The 20,176-nt window shown below is 40.6% G+C and overlaps 1 protein-coding gene across 2 annotated transcripts in view; it reads right to left on the bottom strand.

Moving 5' to 3' along the window:
• Positions 1–20,176, bottom strand: part of afg2a (AFG2 AAA ATPase homolog A) — a 142,866-nt gene that overhangs the window by 66,276 nt on the left and 56,414 nt on the right. For both annotated transcript variants that reach the window (XM_079839009.1, XM_079839010.1), the window contains exons 10-12: positions 17,528–17,682; positions 13,741–13,950; positions 745–798 (exon numbers count right to left, since the gene is read on the bottom strand). In XM_079839009.1, the coding sequence (XP_079695135.1) occupies positions 745–798; positions 13,741–13,950; positions 17,528–17,682 (419 nt within the window). The remainder of the gene's footprint in view (positions 1–744; positions 799–13,740; positions 13,951–17,527; positions 17,683–20,176) is intronic.

Below are 20,176 nucleotides of genomic sequence, written 5' to 3'. Positions count from 1 at the left end.
GATTCGTTCAAAAACACTGATTCATCCAGTAATGAAACAAGTGAAGTCTTTATGAGTGAGTCATTGAATCATTCACTCAAGAGATTTCTTCAAAAACACTGATTCATCCAGTAATGAAACAAGTGAAGTATTTATAAGTGAGTCATTGAATCATTCACTGATGAGATTCGTTCAAAAACACTGATTCATCCAGTAATGAAGCAAGTGGAGTCTTCATGAGTCATTGAATCATTCACTCATGAGATTCATTCAAAAACACTGATTCACCCAGTAATGAAACAAGTGAAGTCTTTATGAGTGAGTCATTGAATCATTCACTCATGAGATTCATTCAAAAACACTGATTCATCCAGTAATGAAACAAGTGAAGTCTTTATGAGTGAGTCATTGAATCATTCACTCAAGAGATTCGTTCAAAAACACTGATTCATCCAGTAATGAAACAAGTGAAGTCTTTATGAGTGAGTCATTGAATCATTCACTCAAGAGATTCGTTCAAAAACACTGATTCATCCAGTAATGAAACAAGTGAAGTCTTTCTGAGTGAGTCATTGAATCATTAATTCAAGAGATTCATTCAAAAACACTGAATCGTTGGAGAATTTCAATCTCTATTTTAAACAAAAAAAAAACATTGTGATTCCGGGTTTATCCAGAATTATGCAGCTCTGTCATGCAGATTGAAAATAACGAGAAAGGTAATAGTAATTATTTGGTAAACAGGAACAGATGGGCGTCTCTCACCTCTCGAACCGCTCGCTCTGATTCGCCCACGTATTTACTCAGCAACTCTGGACCCTGAAGAGACACAGTCAAAACATTCAGCGTGAGCATCATCAACACTTCACCAATCACTTATCAATGTATTACACACCTCCGTCAGGTGTGTGTGTGTGTGTGTGTGTGTGTGTGTGTGTGTGTGTGTGTGTGAAGCAGCTGTTCCATCCGCCTGTTTTATGACAATATCGGGATTTTGCATAAAAAAAACACTAGATGGAAATGCCAAGATGCACATCTGAGGCATATTTAATCTGATAATAAGACGATAGAAATGTCATGTTTCATATATTTGATATGATTTCAGGCATTCGCGGGTTAAACTGAGAGTTTAATGAGACCTCGACAAGAAGAGACAAACGTGAGACAAATAACAACTGACCAGCACAAAGACAGAAGAGAAGAGCTGTCTGTCTGTCTGATAAACATTCTCTGAAGTCAAGCTCACTTCCTCTCAGCCCATCATGCATTTCAACACCTCCTGTCACACACACACACACACTCGTGATCTGGGCTTTCTCTCAGAGGGTGTGTGTTTTCCGTAACTTGCTTTGGAGAGATTCATATCGGCTCTTGTACAGAAATGTGAGCGTCTCTCAGACTAAACATCCTCCAGTTCACTCCCGAACACGCCTGATCAGATCAAGATGATACACGATCACACACACACACACACACACACACACACCTTCAGGTATGAGTTTTATATCAAGCCAACTATAGCAAATACAGGCAAACGTACAAAAATACATTCTTCTTCTCCAGTAAATGTACCTTGATTTAAGAATGTTTAAATATTCCTACTGGAAAAGAAGACGAATACAGAAATACATAGAAGAAAATCCCACACACACACACACACACACACACACACACACACTTCAGGAAGTGTCTAACAGGTTCCGGGCTCCAGATTAACAGAAGGTGGCGCTGGGTTAGGGATCATATTAATTCATCATATTACTATTGTTTTGCATTAATAAGTGCAGTTCATAATAATATTACATGTTTATTAATTGGAAATGTGACTTTTATTGACAACAGTAACCTGATTTGTATAGGGAAAATGTAAATGAAACATTGTATCACACTGAACTGACCATCAGCTCCAGTGACTATTAAAGGAGATCTTCCGCTTTCTGTGTAATTCAGTCACAATTTGAAGAAAAGTTTTGAGACTTTGTGACTTTTCCTACTGTTCCCCATATGTTAGGCAGTGGAAATGGCTAATAAGTCAGTAAGTGCTCCTCTGCCGCCATCTACTGGTTATAGTGGGCATTTAGTCTTTTTTAAAAGGAAGTTTGTTTGCAATGAAGTGTAATGCTGCGTTCACACCGAATGCGAATAGAGTGTCAAAATCGCGTCTATCACGTTGAGTTGGACGCCTGAACATTTTGAATCCAATTCACGTCCAATTCACGGTATAAATTGAGTGGAAATATCCCGAAATAGACACGTTTAAGGCTCTCCAGGAGCTGTGTCTCGATGACAGCTCGCTCTCACTCCTGTGTGTATATTATAGGCTACAATAAAACAAAATATGTCATAAAACACCCCACTCTGCCTCTTTCATTTTCATGACAAAAATATGAAATATTAATAGCCACACTAACCTGGTTCAGGCAACGCTTGATCATCTTCACCGCATGTTATATTTATAACAAACGAAATATAAAACACAGCCATGCCTCTTTACATTTGCATTTAAAAACAAATATTAAACACATTTATATATGTGGTTCAGACAATAAGTGTGCATACATGATTATTAAATATGACATAAAACACAACCCAGTCTCTTTTTGTTAAATGTCAGTTTATGTGTGATCAATAATAGCCATTATAAAAGTATAAGTAAAAGGTACAAGAAGCTATACAATAAATAAAGCAAACAATTGAGTCAAACAAAGTCAGTGCTAGTACATCGATAAAGTTAAATATCCTAAAAAATAAAGTTATGAAACTTCTCTTTGCCCTCAGTCAAAACGATTTGGCAGACAACAAATGATGATTCATGAGAGTCGGGGTTAATGAGCGCCGCTGATCCACTGGAGCTCACACACACACACACACACACACACACACACACACACACACACACACACACACACACCAGATCACATGTTCAACTCCACACACACACACACACACACACACACACACACACACACACACACACACACACACACACACACACACACCAGATCACATGTTCAACTCCACACACACACACACACACACACACACACACACACACACACACACACACACCAGATCACATGTTCAACTCCACACACACACACCAGATCACATGAGGTGTGTTCGACATTGGCTGCGGCCGGATGCAACTGATCGGCGAGAGTAGCCGCGTGCAGGCGGAGGAGCTGCAAACACAGACGTGAAGTCGGACACTTTCTGCTCCCGCAGTGACGCTCGCGCTGTGTTTGCACACTTTATCAGCTGAAGTGAAATAAATGCAATATTTGGCAATACACAGATGTTTCAGAGACATTATTGTCATGTAATACTTTATGCACTGCTTAATACAGCGTGTGTTTGCACAAGAATAAAGTTCAACATATAAGCCTACACTATCAATGAAGTGGGGTCTATGTTTTTAATCAGTTCTATTTTGATAAACATGACAATATAACAGCGCGACTACATGAAAGGAGGTTTTACTGTTATAAAAAACAGATTTGTGCGCATTAGTGGAGCTGAAGGTTTTAGAATAAACACGAAACACACGTGATCGCTGTCATGCGGTGAATCTGGCCAATCGTGGAACGGCTGTGTCGTCATCAGAGCCCGTGCAGCCTCATGTAGTCGCTCTGGAGAAACTGCACCGGCTGTGTTAGCGGCTGCTCTCGAATTGCTCTCGCGGCACTTTGTTGACATACGTCACTGTCACGTGGCGTCGGCGCTGCCTCAAGTCGGACAAAATTTCTAACCGGCATGCACTGCTTCAAGTCAGCCGCCGATCGGTCTGCGCATCGCTGGGTGAAGTCGAACAAGCCTATGTTCAACTCCACACACACACACACCAGATCACATGTTCAACTCCACACACACACACACCAGATCACATGTTCAACTCCACACACACACACACACACCAGATCACATGATCAACTCCACACACACACCAGGGCTGCGTTCAGCCCCGACAAAACGTTGCAAAACGTTTTTTAAACGGTAACGGTGCTGCGTTGAACACCCTGTTCTGTTGACGCAAGAGTTGTAACTATGGCAGCCGAGAAGGCCATTCTTTGTGTTCTTTTTGTGGAATTTTCGGAGCCTGATGAAATCGATATAAATACGTGTTTAATACTGCAAAATACATGCAATCACTTCCCTTGCCGTCCAGAATAAAAGACAACATCCCAATCCCATTTAATGAACCTTTTTCATCTCCTGGTAATCAATTCTAACTTAAATCATTTTATTTCTAGTTCTTCCTTTTTTAATAGCTTGTATTTTCTTTCTCACTTTATGTCAAGCAATTACCATATATGAAATTTGGTATATAAATAAACTTGCCTTGCAATTAAGCTAAAGATATAAATAAATACATCATCATGTTGATTATATATATATATATATATATATATATATATATATATATATATATATATATATATATAGGCTATATATATATATATATATATATATATATATATATATATATATATATATATATATATATATATATATATAGGCTATATATATATATATATATATATATATATATATATATATATATATATATATATATATATATATATATATATATATATATATATATATATATATATATATATATATATATATATATTTATATATATTAAACTCTTACGACAATCATGTCTTCTAATACCAGCGGACACATTAAACAACTTTACTTCCATTGTGTGAGCTGTCTCTTTAATACTGCGTGGTTTATATACATTTTGCCGCTGATTGGGCTGTCATTTTTGACACACCCACCAAACGAGATCAAACGCATCTCAAACCCGTTGCACACCGTTTCCAGGAAACATGACGTTCAACCGGAAACCGTAGCAAAACGTTGCGCACCGGTTTGAGCTTTGAACGTGCCCCAGTTCACATGTTCAACTCCACACACACCAGATCACATGATCAACTCCACACACACCAGATCACATGTTCAACTCCACACACACTAGTTCACATGTTCAACTCCACACACACCAGATCACATGATCAACTCCACACACACACACACACCAGATCACATGTTCAACTCCACACACACCAGATCACATGATCAACTCCACACACACACACACACACACACACACACACACACACACACACACCAGATCATATGTTCAACTCCACACACACCAGATCATATGTTCAACTCCACACACACCAGATCACATGTTCAACTCCACACACACCAGATCACATGATCAACTCCACACACACCAGATCACATGTTCAACTCCACACACACCAGATCACATGTTCAACTCCACACACACCAGATCACATGATCAACTCCACACACACCAGATCACATGTTCAACTCCACACACACCAGATCACATGTTCAACTCCACACACACCAGATCACATGTTCAACTCCACACACACCAGATCACATGATCAACTCCACACACACCAGATCACATGTTCAACTCCACACACACCAGATCACATGTTCAACTCCACACACACCAGATCACATGTTCAACTCCACACACACCAGATCACATGTTCAACTCCACACACACCAGATCACATGTTCAACTGCACACACACCAGATCACATGTTCAACTCCACACACACCAGATCACATGTTCAACTGCACACACACCAGATCACATGTTCAACTGCACACACACCAGATCACATGTTCAACTGCACACACACCAGATCACATGTTCAACTGCACACACACCAGATCACATGTTCAACTGCACACACACCAGATCACATGTTCAACTCCACACACACCAGATCACATGATCAACTCCACACACACCAGATCACATGTTCAACTCCACACACACCAGATCACATGTTCAACTCCACACACACCAGATCACATGTTCAACTCCACACACACCAGATCACATGATCAACTCCACACACACCAGATCACATGTTCAACTCCACACACACCAGATCACATGATCAACTCCACACACACCAGATCACATGTTCAACTCCACACACACCAGATCACATGTTCAACTCCACACACACCAGATCACATGTTCAACTCCACACACACCAGATCACATGATCAACTCCACACACACCAGATCACATGTTCAACTCCACACACACCAGATCACATGATCAACTCCACACACACCAGATCACATGTTCAACTCCACACACACCAGATCACATGTTCAACTCCACACACACCAGATCACATGTTCAACTCCACACACACCAGATCACATGTTCAACTCCACACACACCAGATCACATGTTCAACTCCACACACACCAGATCACATGTTCAACTCCACACACACCAGATCACATGTTCAACTCCACACACACCAGATCACATGTTCAACTCCACACACACCAGATCACATGATCAACTCCACACACACCAGATCACATGTTCAACTCCACACACACCAGATCACATGTTCAACTCCACACACACCAGATCACATGTTCAACTGCACACACACCAGATCACATGTTCAACTGCACACACACCAGATCACATGTTCAACTGCACACACACCAGATCACATGTTCAACTCCACACTAGTGTTAATTTCGTCAGACGAGACGAGACTAAATATGTTCGTTAACGACCTTTTTTTCCGTGACGAAGACGAGACGATGACGAGACTGCACCAATGTCCAAAAACACTGACTAAGACTAAATTAACATGCATTATTGTTGACGAAAAAGGACGAGATTAAAATGTTTTGCATAAAATAAAAACTAAGATAAAATCTCTCTTCATTTTCGTCTACAATCGTGTCTACTTTTTCATTATGAGATGAATATTCAGCTGTTCAAAATATTCCGAAAGAGTTCCCGCTGTTGCTGGAGTACAGGTCTCTCTCAGACTCCGCCTGTCATCTCGCGGCCGCGCGCGTGTGGTCACGTGGTTCCCGGAGCGCTCAATACCTCTAGCGCTGTGTCCGTATATTTGAATGGCTTAAGCCGCGTAAGTTACACAACAGCTTCACTTCACAGGTGTTTGCAGCAATTTTTGGTAAACCGTACAGCATAGTGTGCGTCAGCCACATTTACAGTATCATTTTATTATGGAGTGGTAGAGATACAAAATTGTTAACATTAATATTAATGTTTTTCTTGTATTTAGCCCTCAGGTATTCCTTACTAATTAAGTCACACTTGTACTCATTGATGGTCAAATGTGATCATACACCTTAACTATTTTAAAAATAAATAGCCTATATTTTAATTCAATAATATTTATTGAATATTTTGAGGAGATCTTTTGGTACTAAATACTATTTGTGCAATGCTTATGGTCCATTAATGACCACTTAAAATATTTTTCTTCTAATATTTGTATTATTTATATTACAATTAGTGTATTAATTAAGGTTAAAATAGAGAATTCCACTGCAAAGAGGCAAATTAGAGTCATTTTGTGGCTGGAAAAATAAAAAAATTCACTTGTAATGCCATTCCCCACTGGTGCCCATATGGCTCTTTAATAAATATACATGAAGTCTAGTTGCTCAAAAGATCATAACTGATCATAACTGCTTACTTATTTGGGAAATTTTGAAATGTTAATAATAGTGAATAGTAAAGAATGCAAGCAAATATAATATAACCCCAAAAAAGTGTAAAAAACTTATTTTTCCTTATATGCACAGTAGGCAATATACATATGAATTCATACTGAATCAAGATCGAAATCAATATTTGTGCCCATCGTCTCATAAGCTAATGCTGATTTTAGGCATCTATGGCAGCTGTAAATCAACCAGTTAGCTATGGTGTTGTTGCACATTATGCAGGTTATATGTACTTTATGTAACTTATTTTGCCACAAAATATATTGAGTTTTCCTTTGACTAAAGCTAGACTAAAATGACGAGACTTTTGGTCGACTAAAACTTGACTAAGATACCTTGAGTTGTCGTTTGACTAAAACTAGACTAAAATGACGAGACTTTTAGTCGACTAAAACTTGACTAACAAAAAAAGATATGTGAATGACTAAATATGACTAAAACTAACAAGGAGATTTGGCACAAGACTAAGACTAAGACTAAATTAAAAATGGGTGACAAAATTAACACTACTCCACACACACCAGATCACATGTTCAACTCCACACACACCAGATCACATGTTCAACTCCACACACATAAGATCACGTGTTCAACTCCACACACACCAGATCACATGTTCAACTCCACACACACACCAGGGCTGCGTTCAGCCCAGACAAAACGTTGCAAAACGTTTTTTAAACAGTAACGGTGCTGCGTTGAACACCCTGTTCTGTTGACGCAAGAGTTGTAACTATGGCAGCCGAGAAGGCCATTCTTTGTGTTCTTTTCGAGGAATTTTCGGAGCCTGATGAAATCGATATAAATACGTGTTTAATACTGCAAAATACACGCAATCACTTCCCTTACCGTCCAGAATAAAAGACAACATCCCAATCCCATTTAATGAACCTTTTTCATCTCCTGTTAATCAATTCTAACTTAAATCATTTTATTTCTAGTTCTTCCTTTTTTAATAGCTTGTATTTTCTTTCTCACTTTATGTCAAGCAATTACCATATATGAAATTTGGTATATAAATAAACTTGCCTTGCAATTAAGCTAAAGATATAAATAAATACATCATCATGTTGATTATATATATATATATATATATATATATATATATATATATATATATATATATATATATATATATATATATATATATATATACATATACATATACATATATATATATATTAAACTCTTACGACAATCATGTCTTCTAATACCAGCGGACACATTAAACAACTTTACTTCCATTATGTGAGCTGTCTCTTTAATACTGCGTGGTTTATATACATTTTGCCGCTGATTGGGCTGTCATTTTTGACACACCCACCAAACGAGATCAAACGCATCTCAAACCCGTTGCACACCGTTTCCAGGAAACATGACGTTCAACCGGAAACCGTAGCAAAACGTTGCGCACCGGTTTGAGCTTTGAACGTGCCCCTGATCACATGTTCAACTCCACACACATCAGATCACATGATCAACTCCACACACACCAGATCACATGTTCAACTCCACACACACTAGTTCACATGTTCAACTCCACACACACCAGATCACATGATCAACTCCACACACACCAGATCACATGATCAACTCCACACACACCAGATCACATGATCAACTCCACACACACCAGATCACATGATCAACTCCACACACACCAGATCACATGTTCAACTCCACACACACACCAGATCACATGATCAACTCCACACACACACACACACCAGATCACATGTTCAACTCCACACACACACCAGGGGCACGTTCAAAGCTCAAACCGGTGCGCAACGTTTTGCTACGGTTTCCGGTTGAACGTCATGTTTCCTGGAAACGGTGTGCAACGGGTTTGAGATGCGTTTGATCTCGTTTGGTGGGTGTGTCAAAAATGACAGCCCAATCAGCGGCAAAATGTATATAAACCACGCAGTATTAAAGAGACAGCTCACACAATGGAAGTAAAGTTGTTTAATGTGTCCGCTGGTATTAGAAGACATGATTGTCGTAAGAGTTTAATATATATATATATGTATATGTATATGTATATATATATATATATATATATATATATATATATATATATATATATATATATATATATATATATATATATATATATATATATATATATATATATATATATATATATATATATATAATCAACATGATGATGTATTTATTTATATCTTTAGCTTAATTGCAAGGCAAGTTTATTTATATACCAAATTTCATATATGGTAATTGCTTGACATAAAGTGAGAAAGAAAATACAAGCTATTAAAAAAGGAAGAACTAGAAATAAAATGATTTAAGTTAGAATTGATTACCAGGAGATGAAAAAGGTTCATTAAATGGGATTGGGATGTTGTCTTTTATTCTGGATGGCAAGGGAAGTGATTGCATGTATTTTGCAGTATTAAACACGTATTTATATCGATTTCATCAGGCTCCGAAAATTCCACAAAAAGAACACAAAGAATGGCCTTCTCGGCTGCCATAGTTACAACTCTTGCGTCAACAGAACAGGGTGTTCAACGCAGCACCGTTACTGTTTAAAAAACGTTTTGCAACGTTTTGTCGGGGCTGAACGCAGCCCAGATCACATGTTCAACTCCACACACACCAGATCACATGTTCAACTCCACACACACCAGATCACATGTTCAACTCCACACACACCAGATCACATGTTCAACTCCACACACACCAGATCACATGTTCAACTCCACACACATCAGATCACATGTTCAACTCCACACACACCAGATCACATGATCAACTCCACACACACCAGATCACATGATCAACTCCACACACACCAGATCACATGTTCAACTCCACACACACCAGATCACATGTTCAACTCCACACACACCAGATCACATGATCAACTCCACACACACCAGATCACATGATCAACTCCACACACACCAGATCACATGTTCAACTCCACACACACCAGATCACATGTTCAACTCCACACACACCAGATCACATGATCAACTCCACACACACCAGATCACATGATCAACTCCACACACACCAGATCACATGTTCAACTCCACACACACACAAGGCTTGTTCGACTTCACCCAGCGATGCGCAGACCGATCGGCGGCTGACTTGAAGCAGTGCATGCCGGTTAGAAATTTTGTCCGACTTGAGGCAGCGCCGACGCCACGTGACAGTGACGTATGTCAACAAAGTGCCGCGAGAGCGATTCGAGAGCAGCCGGCGATTACAGCCGGTGCAGTTTCTCCAGAGCAGCTGCACAAGGCTGCACGGGCTCTGATGACGACACAGCTGTTCCAGGATTGGCCAGATTCACCGCATGACAGCGATGACGTGTGTTTCGTGTTTATTCTAAAACCTTCAGCTCCACTAATGCGCACAAATCTGTTTTTTATAACAGTAAAACCTCCTTTCATGTAGTCGCGCTGTTATATTGTCATGTTTATCAAAATATAACTAATTAAAAACATAGACCCCACTTCATTGATAGTGTAGGCTTATATGTTGAACTTTATTCTTGTACAAACACACGCTGTATTAAGCAGTGCATAAAGTATTACATGACAATAATGTCTCTGAAACATCTGTGTATTGCCAAATATTGCATTTATTTCACTTCAGCTGATAAAGTGTGCAGACACAGCGCGAGCGTCACTGCGGGAAGCAGAAAGTGTCCGACTTCATGTCTCCGTTTGCAGCTCCTCCCCGCCTGCACGCGGCTACTCTCGCCGATCAGTTGCTTCCAGCCGCAGCCGATGTCGAACACACCTACACACACACCAGATCACATGATCAACTCCACACACACCAGATCACATGTTCAACTCCACACACACCAGATCACATGTTCAACTCCACACACACCAGATCACATGATCAACTCCACACACACCAGATCACATGATCAACTCCACACACACCAGATCACATGTTCAACTCCACACACACCAGATCACATGTTCAACTCCACACACACCAGATCACATGATCAACTCCACACACACCAGATCACATGATCAACTCCACACACACCAGATCACATGATCAACTCCACACACACCAGATCACATGTTCAACTCCACACACACACACACACACACACCAGATCACATGTTCAACTCCACACAAACCAGATCACATGATCAACTCCACACACACCAGATCACATGTTCATTCTCCACACACACCAGATCACATGTTCAACTCCACACACACCAGATCACATGATCAACTCCACACACACCAGATCACATGATCAACTCCACACACACCAGATCACATGTTCATCTCCACACACACACCAGATCACATGTTCAGCTCCACACACACCAGATCACATGTTCAACTCCACACACACCAGATCACATGTTCAACTCCACACACACCAGATCACATGTTCAACTCCACACACACCAGATCACATGTTCAACTCCACACACACCAGATCACATGATCAACTCCACACACACCAGATCACATGATCAACTCCACACACACCAGATCACATGATCAACTCCACACACACCAGATCACATGTTCAGCTCCACACACACACCAGATCACATGTTCAGCTCCACACACACCAGATCACATGTTCAACTCCACACACACCAGATCACATGTTCAACTCCACACACACCAGATCACATGTTCAACTCCACACACACCAGATCACATGTTCAACTCCACACACACCAGATCACATGTTCAACTCCACACACACCAGATCACATGTTCAACTCCACACACACCAGATCACATGTTCAACTCCACACACACACACACACACACACCAGATCACATGTTCAACTCCACACAAACCAGATCACATGATCAACTCCACACACACCAGATCACATGTTCATTCTCCACACACACCAGATCACATGTTCAACTCCACACACACCAGATCACATGATCAACTCCACACACACCAGATCACATGATCAACTCCACACACACCAGATCACATGTTCATCTCCACACACACACCAGATCACATGTTCAGCTCCACACACACCAGATCACATGTTCAACTCCACACACACCAGATCACATGTTCAACTCCACACACACCAGATCACATGTTCAACTCCACACACACCAGATCACATGTTCAACTCCACACACACCAGATCACATGATCAACTCCACACACACCAGATCACATGATCAACTCCACACACACCAGATCACATGATCAACTCCACACACACCAGATCACATGTTCATCTCCACACACACACCAGATCACATGTTCAGCTCCACACACACCAGATCACATGTTCAACTCCACACACACCAGATCACATGTTCAACTCCACACACACCAGATCACATGTTCAACTCCACACACACCAGATCACATGTTCAACTCCACACACACCAGATCACATGTTCAACTCCACACACACCAGATCACATGTTCAACTCCACACACACCAGATCACATGATCAACTCCACACACACCAGATCACATGATCAACTCCACACACACCAGATCACATGTTCATCTCCACACACACACCAGATCACATGTTCAGCTCCACACACACCAGATCACATGTTCAACTCCACACACACCAGATCACATGTTCAACTCCACACACACACACCAGATCACATGTTCAACTCCACACACACCAGATCACGTTCAACTCCACACACACACACCAGATCACATGTTCAACTCCACACACACACACCAGATCACATGTTCAACTCCACACACACACACCAGATCACATGTTCAACTCCACACACACACACCAGATCACATGTTCAACTCCACACACACACACCAGATCACATGTTCAACTCCACACACACACACCAGATCACATGTTCAGAGAGGAGCTCTCTTTATAAACAAACCACAAATTTGAGCTTTAAACAACTACATTATTACCTGGATAAGTCTTATAACTAAATTTTTTACACAATAACATACATTTTTAAATTACGCTGGGGTTTCTCATCCGCTATTGACCTGCCATTAGTTTATCACCATGTGACAGCAGCGAGCAGGCTCCTGATTGGTTAATGCGGTGGGAATTGACGCCAAAGTTCAGATTTCTCAACTCGGGCATCAGACGCGAATTCGCTTCAATCGCGTGAATGCACAAAAAGCACCACTCGCGCGTATAACCCAAACGCTCATAATGTACCTTGATGGACAGGAAATTGAGCTGGCTCTCGTTGGCTAAGGCTTTAGCGATCATGGTTTTGGAGCATCCTGGAGGCCCGTACAGCAGGACGCCTCTAGGTGGCGTTATACCCAACCTCCTGAAGGCCTCGGGGTGCCGCAGGGGCCAATCAACCGCCTGCTTCAGCGCCAGCTTCACCTCCTCCATCCCACCGATGTCACTCCACCGCACCTACACACAAACACACACACACACAGTTTTAAAAAGGGGTCAAGCACTGAAGATGCGATGGCTCCTATTGTATGAATCCGTCTACAATATGGTCGCCCATAGATGAAATTTGAAAATTCAGATTTTCAAATTTCGAACAAAAGATCAAATTATAAAAAATTTGGCACACAGATAGAGGTCAGTCCAAACATCCGCCACAGCAAATGTGTAGTCTCTAGCTCAATCCCTCTAGCGCCACCATCTGTCCAAATCTTATGTTTATGCTAATAACTTTTGAATCATAAGGGCTAGAAACAAAATTATTTTTTCCTTTAATTCATTGGCTTCATTTGTCCAATTTTCACCGAAATCTGGTCATCCTTCATGCTTGCAAAAAGTTATCAACGGCTTTCTGATAAACCCAACTGTTCTTGAATAATTTGACCAAGAGCACGCCAAATTGGATGCGAGGCTATATCTCCGAAACGCTTTAGCGTATTGAGACGAGTCTTGGTCCGTGTCATCACAAGCTAGCCTGGTTAAAACCAGACCATTCTCAGTAGTAACTGAGTTATGGTCTGGCAAAGCTTCATAGACAAATAATTTCCAAAGGGGCGTCACCAACGGGCGTCGCTCAAATGCCTCTCTGCGCAATTGGATAGACCTAAAACCAATCAGAGCGATGAGGGAGATGACGTATGCAGAGCGACGGAGAAACATCTGACTCGCCGTTTCTCAATATGCGTTCTTGTCTGTAATTGTATTCTCAAATAGGAAATGTCCCCGGTTTCCATTTCAGAAATCTGGTCACCTTACCTAAACCACATATTAATATTTAATATATTATTTTTAAAATGTAAACGAAAAGAGGCAGGGTGTTTTATACTTCGTTTTATTATAAATATATAAGATAATCAATGTAGGCCTAGCTAAGAGTTGCCTGAACCACATTCGTGTGGCTATTATGTTTAAGATTTTTATATTTTATGAAATGAGGCAGTGGTGTTTTATGACATATTTCGTACGCGAACTTCTGAAGTTTGACTCCGGAGAACGAACTCCCGAGGACGGGAGGACACTAGTCCGCCTACTGCTCTTGACAGTATCACTCAGTATATATTTGTATATGTAGTGCAGGCAATGCATATTATCTTCAATGCATGTTTATAACAAAACGAGATATAAAAAAACCCAGCCTCTTTTTGTTTACATTTAAAAACACACACACATAATATAGGCATAATATAGGCTATGATTATCACTGTAATAAATTAAATATGACATAAAACACAACCCAGTCTCTTTTTGTTAAATGTCAGTTTATGTGTGATCATCAATAGCAATTATAAAAGTATAAGTAAAAGGTATAAGAAGATATACAATAAATAAAGCAATTCAGTCAAAGTCAGCGCTAGGAGACTACAACGGTAAAGTTTAATATCTTAAAAATATAAAGTTTTGAAACTTCACTTTGCCCTCAGACAAAACGATCTGTCTGGGAACAAATTATAGATTAATGAGAGCAAAGATCAGCCGTTAGATCTACACAAGACGAGACGGTTTAACCACTGCAGAGACATCAGAGCCAGCGGCAGACGGCAGAAGGACTGGCCGAGGAAAGGCGTCTCTCGTGGGGTTAATGATCGATTGAGCGCCGCTGAACCACTGGAGCTCACAACTCCGAAAACGGCAGATCAAATGTTTAAAAAGGCGCTCTCTTTATAAATAAACCACATATTTGAGCTTTAAACAACTACATTCACGCCTGAAAAGAACTTAAAACTATATTTTGTAAAACATTAACACTACCAGAGGGCTCTCGCTAAGACCCATTCGTTTATCCACCAAAGGGCCAAGCTGGTATCAGACTTTTGCCGAATCCAGTCGGTAAGACAGCGATAACATCTTTTTTAGATATGAAGGCTTCGAGTGTTGTTCTTTGCTCGGGTTTTAACGAAAAGGAAAAGTTTAAATCGCTTAAAACAGACGCGATAGCTGATTCGAACGAGTGATGCTCCACGGCGGCAAATCTGCTAACGTCGCTGCACTGTCGTCATCGTGTAAAGCCCGCCCCAACGTTTCTGATTGGTGCCGCGATTTCTAATCACAAGCATGACCAGAGAACACATGCAGAGTTTCGGCACAGCGCCACCTACTGGTCAGGAGATATGAAAAATGGATCCACAGCCATTCTGGGCGTCAGCCATTTTAAATTCTGCCATAAAATGCTGTATTTTATGAACGCATTAAAAAAATGTCAGAACCTTCTGGTCAAAAATGATAATGACGTTTCAAAAAATGCTAATAGTTTCATTAACCACTTCAGCTCTGCAGCATTTTTTGAATTTTTTAGAGAATTAGGCATATCTGAATTTAAAAGAGCGGCCTACCCACATACACTGGAGTAAATTGATAAAAATGGTCTCATTTTAAAGAAAACACTTTAAATTTTAACACAGCGATGGATTGTTGTATATATAAAATTGTATTTATTCACAATTTTATGATAAACATATATAAAAAGTAATATTTTGATTTATTTTTTAATTAATTTGTTACTTGAAAATCTATAATTTTAAATCTGTTTGGTCTTCTTCCCTTCAGAAAGTTTCTGTGGATTCCACTAGGTGTCAGTAAACAGGGGAAAAAAGAATTTTCTTGATATCTCCTTCCAAAAAAAAAAAGTTATTGAGATTAATCTGTGCAAACTATCTAATAACTCCTGCTCATCTGCATTGGTTTTCCACAGCCGCTGGGGAATCGAAAAGACGGCTCCGCCTCCTCGACTTTGTAAAGCGAGATCTCGGGCTCTGATTGGTCTAGAAGCATGATCGACATGTCTATAGAGAGCTGAGATACTCAGCTTTTTTGACGTATGACGCAATACGTGATGACGTCATCAAAAATCATGTCTAACAAAGACGATCAAAACTAAGGATAATAAGAGTATTTGTTTTGATCTGGACATCTGTGATATATTACAGTGTGGTTTGGCCATGCTCGCTCACACACATGTGAAAATCATTTTCTCATTTTGAAGAAAACAACCTAAGGAAGGAGCTGATATAGCGTTTGAGGCTATTAGCTCCTGATCCGAACAGGAATATGACTCATGTGTTCGCTTGTTCAAAGGAGTCATTTCCATCTTCGTGATTCTTTTGATAATAACGTTACTGTAAGGTGTTGGATCGGTGAAATAAACTGCACAGTGATATTCTTGAGGTTAAGAGCTTTCATGTGATATATGACTTGTCTATTTTTGGTGAGATTGTGTGATATAAATATGAAATTTTATATTATTCATATGATTTTCTCAAGGGGGAGGGGGGGCAATGTGGGGGGGGGGTGTCAAATTCAGACCTTATTATCTTTTTCTACGTAACATAAATGCAAAAGTGATTGGGTTATCAAGAAAGCTGAGGTTCTAATCTTTCAAACGATACCATATAAGTCACACTAAATTGTTAACAGCGAGTGAAATTGTGCGTGTTTGAGCCTTATATCTAAACTTTGAGCTGTGATTGGTCCATCAATCCGTCACTCAGAATGCTGATATGTTTTCATTCGTTAATCATCATTCTTTAGTTAAACACCGTACCTTTGGCACGTCGATGGCCACCTCTCTCATCGCACTGGGTTTGACCTCCGTCATGGCCAGCCTCAGGTCAGAGGTCGTGACCGTGACCCTGTTCATCACCTGGAGGTCAGAGAGGTCAGGTGTGGATCCTAAAACCCTCCTCAGTGCGTGAAGACCTGCAGAAACACAGAACATCAACAGACTCTAAAAGAAGAGATGAAGTGTAGAAACGCTTGAATTCATGAGGGCGAGGGAATGAACTGAGGGGGTGAACTGTCCCTTTAACAGCAGCTCATACACACACACACACACACACACACACACACTGTGAAGCATAATAAGCTCTCTCTGGACGTGATGACATCACACGAGATGGATATAAAGAGAGAGAGAAAGAGGAACAGAGAGGAGCGACGAGCAATAGAGATGAAGAGAAGAGACTCATATGTTTCCAATAAACACGTTTAAAAATAGATTAGCTGCAAATCCAGCTTTAAAAACTCCCGAAGGCTGAACATCACTGTAGCGTTTAACACACAGTCTAATCTTTCTATCACACTAATCACAAACACCGCAGCTCTATTCTGAGGGAAAAGCTCTCAAATTAATTCAAAGACATCACTGTGAAAAACAAAAATATTAAAATATTTGAATAGACAAAAAGTGTCTTTAGAAGTGAATGGATGGTTGGATGAATAAATGGATGATGGACGGATGGATAAATGGATGATGGACGGACGGATGGATAAATGGATGATGGACGGTTGGATGAATAAATGGATGATGGACGGATGGATAAATGGATGATGGACGGACGGATGGATAAATGGATGATGGACGGATGGATGGATAAATGGATGATGGACGGTTGGATGAATAAATGGATGATGGACGGACGGATGAATAAATGGATGATGGACGGTTGGATGGATAAATGGATGATGGACGGACGGATGGATAAATGGATGATGGATGGACGGACGGATGAATAAATGGATGATGGACGGATGGATGGATAAATGGATGATGGATGGACGGACGGATGAATAAATGGATGATGGACGGATGGATGGATAAATGGATGATGGATGGACGGACGGATGGATAAATGGATGATGGACGGATGGATGGATAAATGGATGATGGACGGTTGGATGAATAAATGGATGATGGACGGTTGGATGGATAAATGGATGATGGACGGACGGATGAATAAATGGATGATGGACGGTTGGATGAATAAATGGATGATGGACGGACGGATGAATAAATGGATGATGGATGGACGGACGGATGAATAAATGGATGATGGACGGTTGGATGAATAAATGGATGATGGACGGACGGATGAATAAATGGATGATGGACGGTTGGATGGATAAATGGATGATGGACGGTTGGATGGATAAATGGATGATGGACGGACGGATGGATAAATGGATGATGGACGGACGGATGAATAAATGGATGATGGACGGTTGGATGAATAAATGGATGATGGACGGTTGGATGAATAAATGGATGATGGACGGACGGATGAATAAATGGATGATGGACGGACGGATGAATAAATGGATGATGGACGGTTGGATGAATAAATGGATGATGGACGGACGGATGAATAAATGGATGATGGACGGACGGATGGATAAATGGATGATGGACGGATGGATGAATAAATGGATGATGGACGGTTGGATGAATAAATGGATGATGGACGGTTGGATGAATAAATGGATGATGGACGGACGGATGAATAAATGGATGATGGACGGATGGATGGATAAATGGATGATGGACGGTTGGATGAATAAATGGATGATGGAAGGTTGGATGAATAAATGGATGATGGACGGTTGGATGAATAAATGGATGATGGACGGACGGATGGATAAATGGATGATGGACGGTTGGATGAATAAATGGATGATGGACGGACGGATGAATAAATGGATGATGGACGGATGGATGGATAAATGGATGATGGACGGATGGATGGATAAATGGATGATGGACGGATGGATGGATAAATGGATGATGGACGGTTGGATGAATAAATGGATGATGGAAGGTTGGATGAATAAATGGATGATGGACGGTTGGATGAATAAATGGATGATGGACGGACGGATGGATAAATGGATGATGGACGGTTGGATGAATAAATGGATGATGGACGGACGGATGAATAAATGGATGATGGACGGATGGATGGATAAATGGATGATGGACGGATGGATGGATAAATGGATGATGGACGGTTGGATGAATAAATGGATGATGGACGGACGGATGAATAAATGGATGATGGACGGACGGATGAATAAATGGATGATGGACGGTTGGATGAATAAATGGATGATGGACGGTTGGATGAATAAATGGATGATGGACGGACGGATGAATAAATGGATGATGGACGGTTGGATGAATAAATGGATGATGGACGGTTGGATGAATAAATGGATGATGGACGGTTGGATGAATAAATGGATGATGGACGGATGGATGGATAAATGGATGATGGACGGACGGATAGATAAATGGATGATGGACGGACGGATAGATAAATGGATGATGGACGGTTGGATGAATAAATGGATGATGGACGGACGGATGAATAAATGGATGATGGACGGACGGATGGATAAATGGATGATGGACGGACGG

The sequence above is a fragment of the Gobio gobio genome, assembly GCF_949357685.1.
Source record: "Gobio gobio genome assembly, chromosome: 16".
NCBI classification, from domain to species: Eukaryota; Metazoa; Chordata; class Actinopteri; order Cypriniformes; family Gobionidae; genus Gobio; species Gobio gobio.
This window is presented reverse-complemented; position numbering and strand designations above follow the sequence as displayed.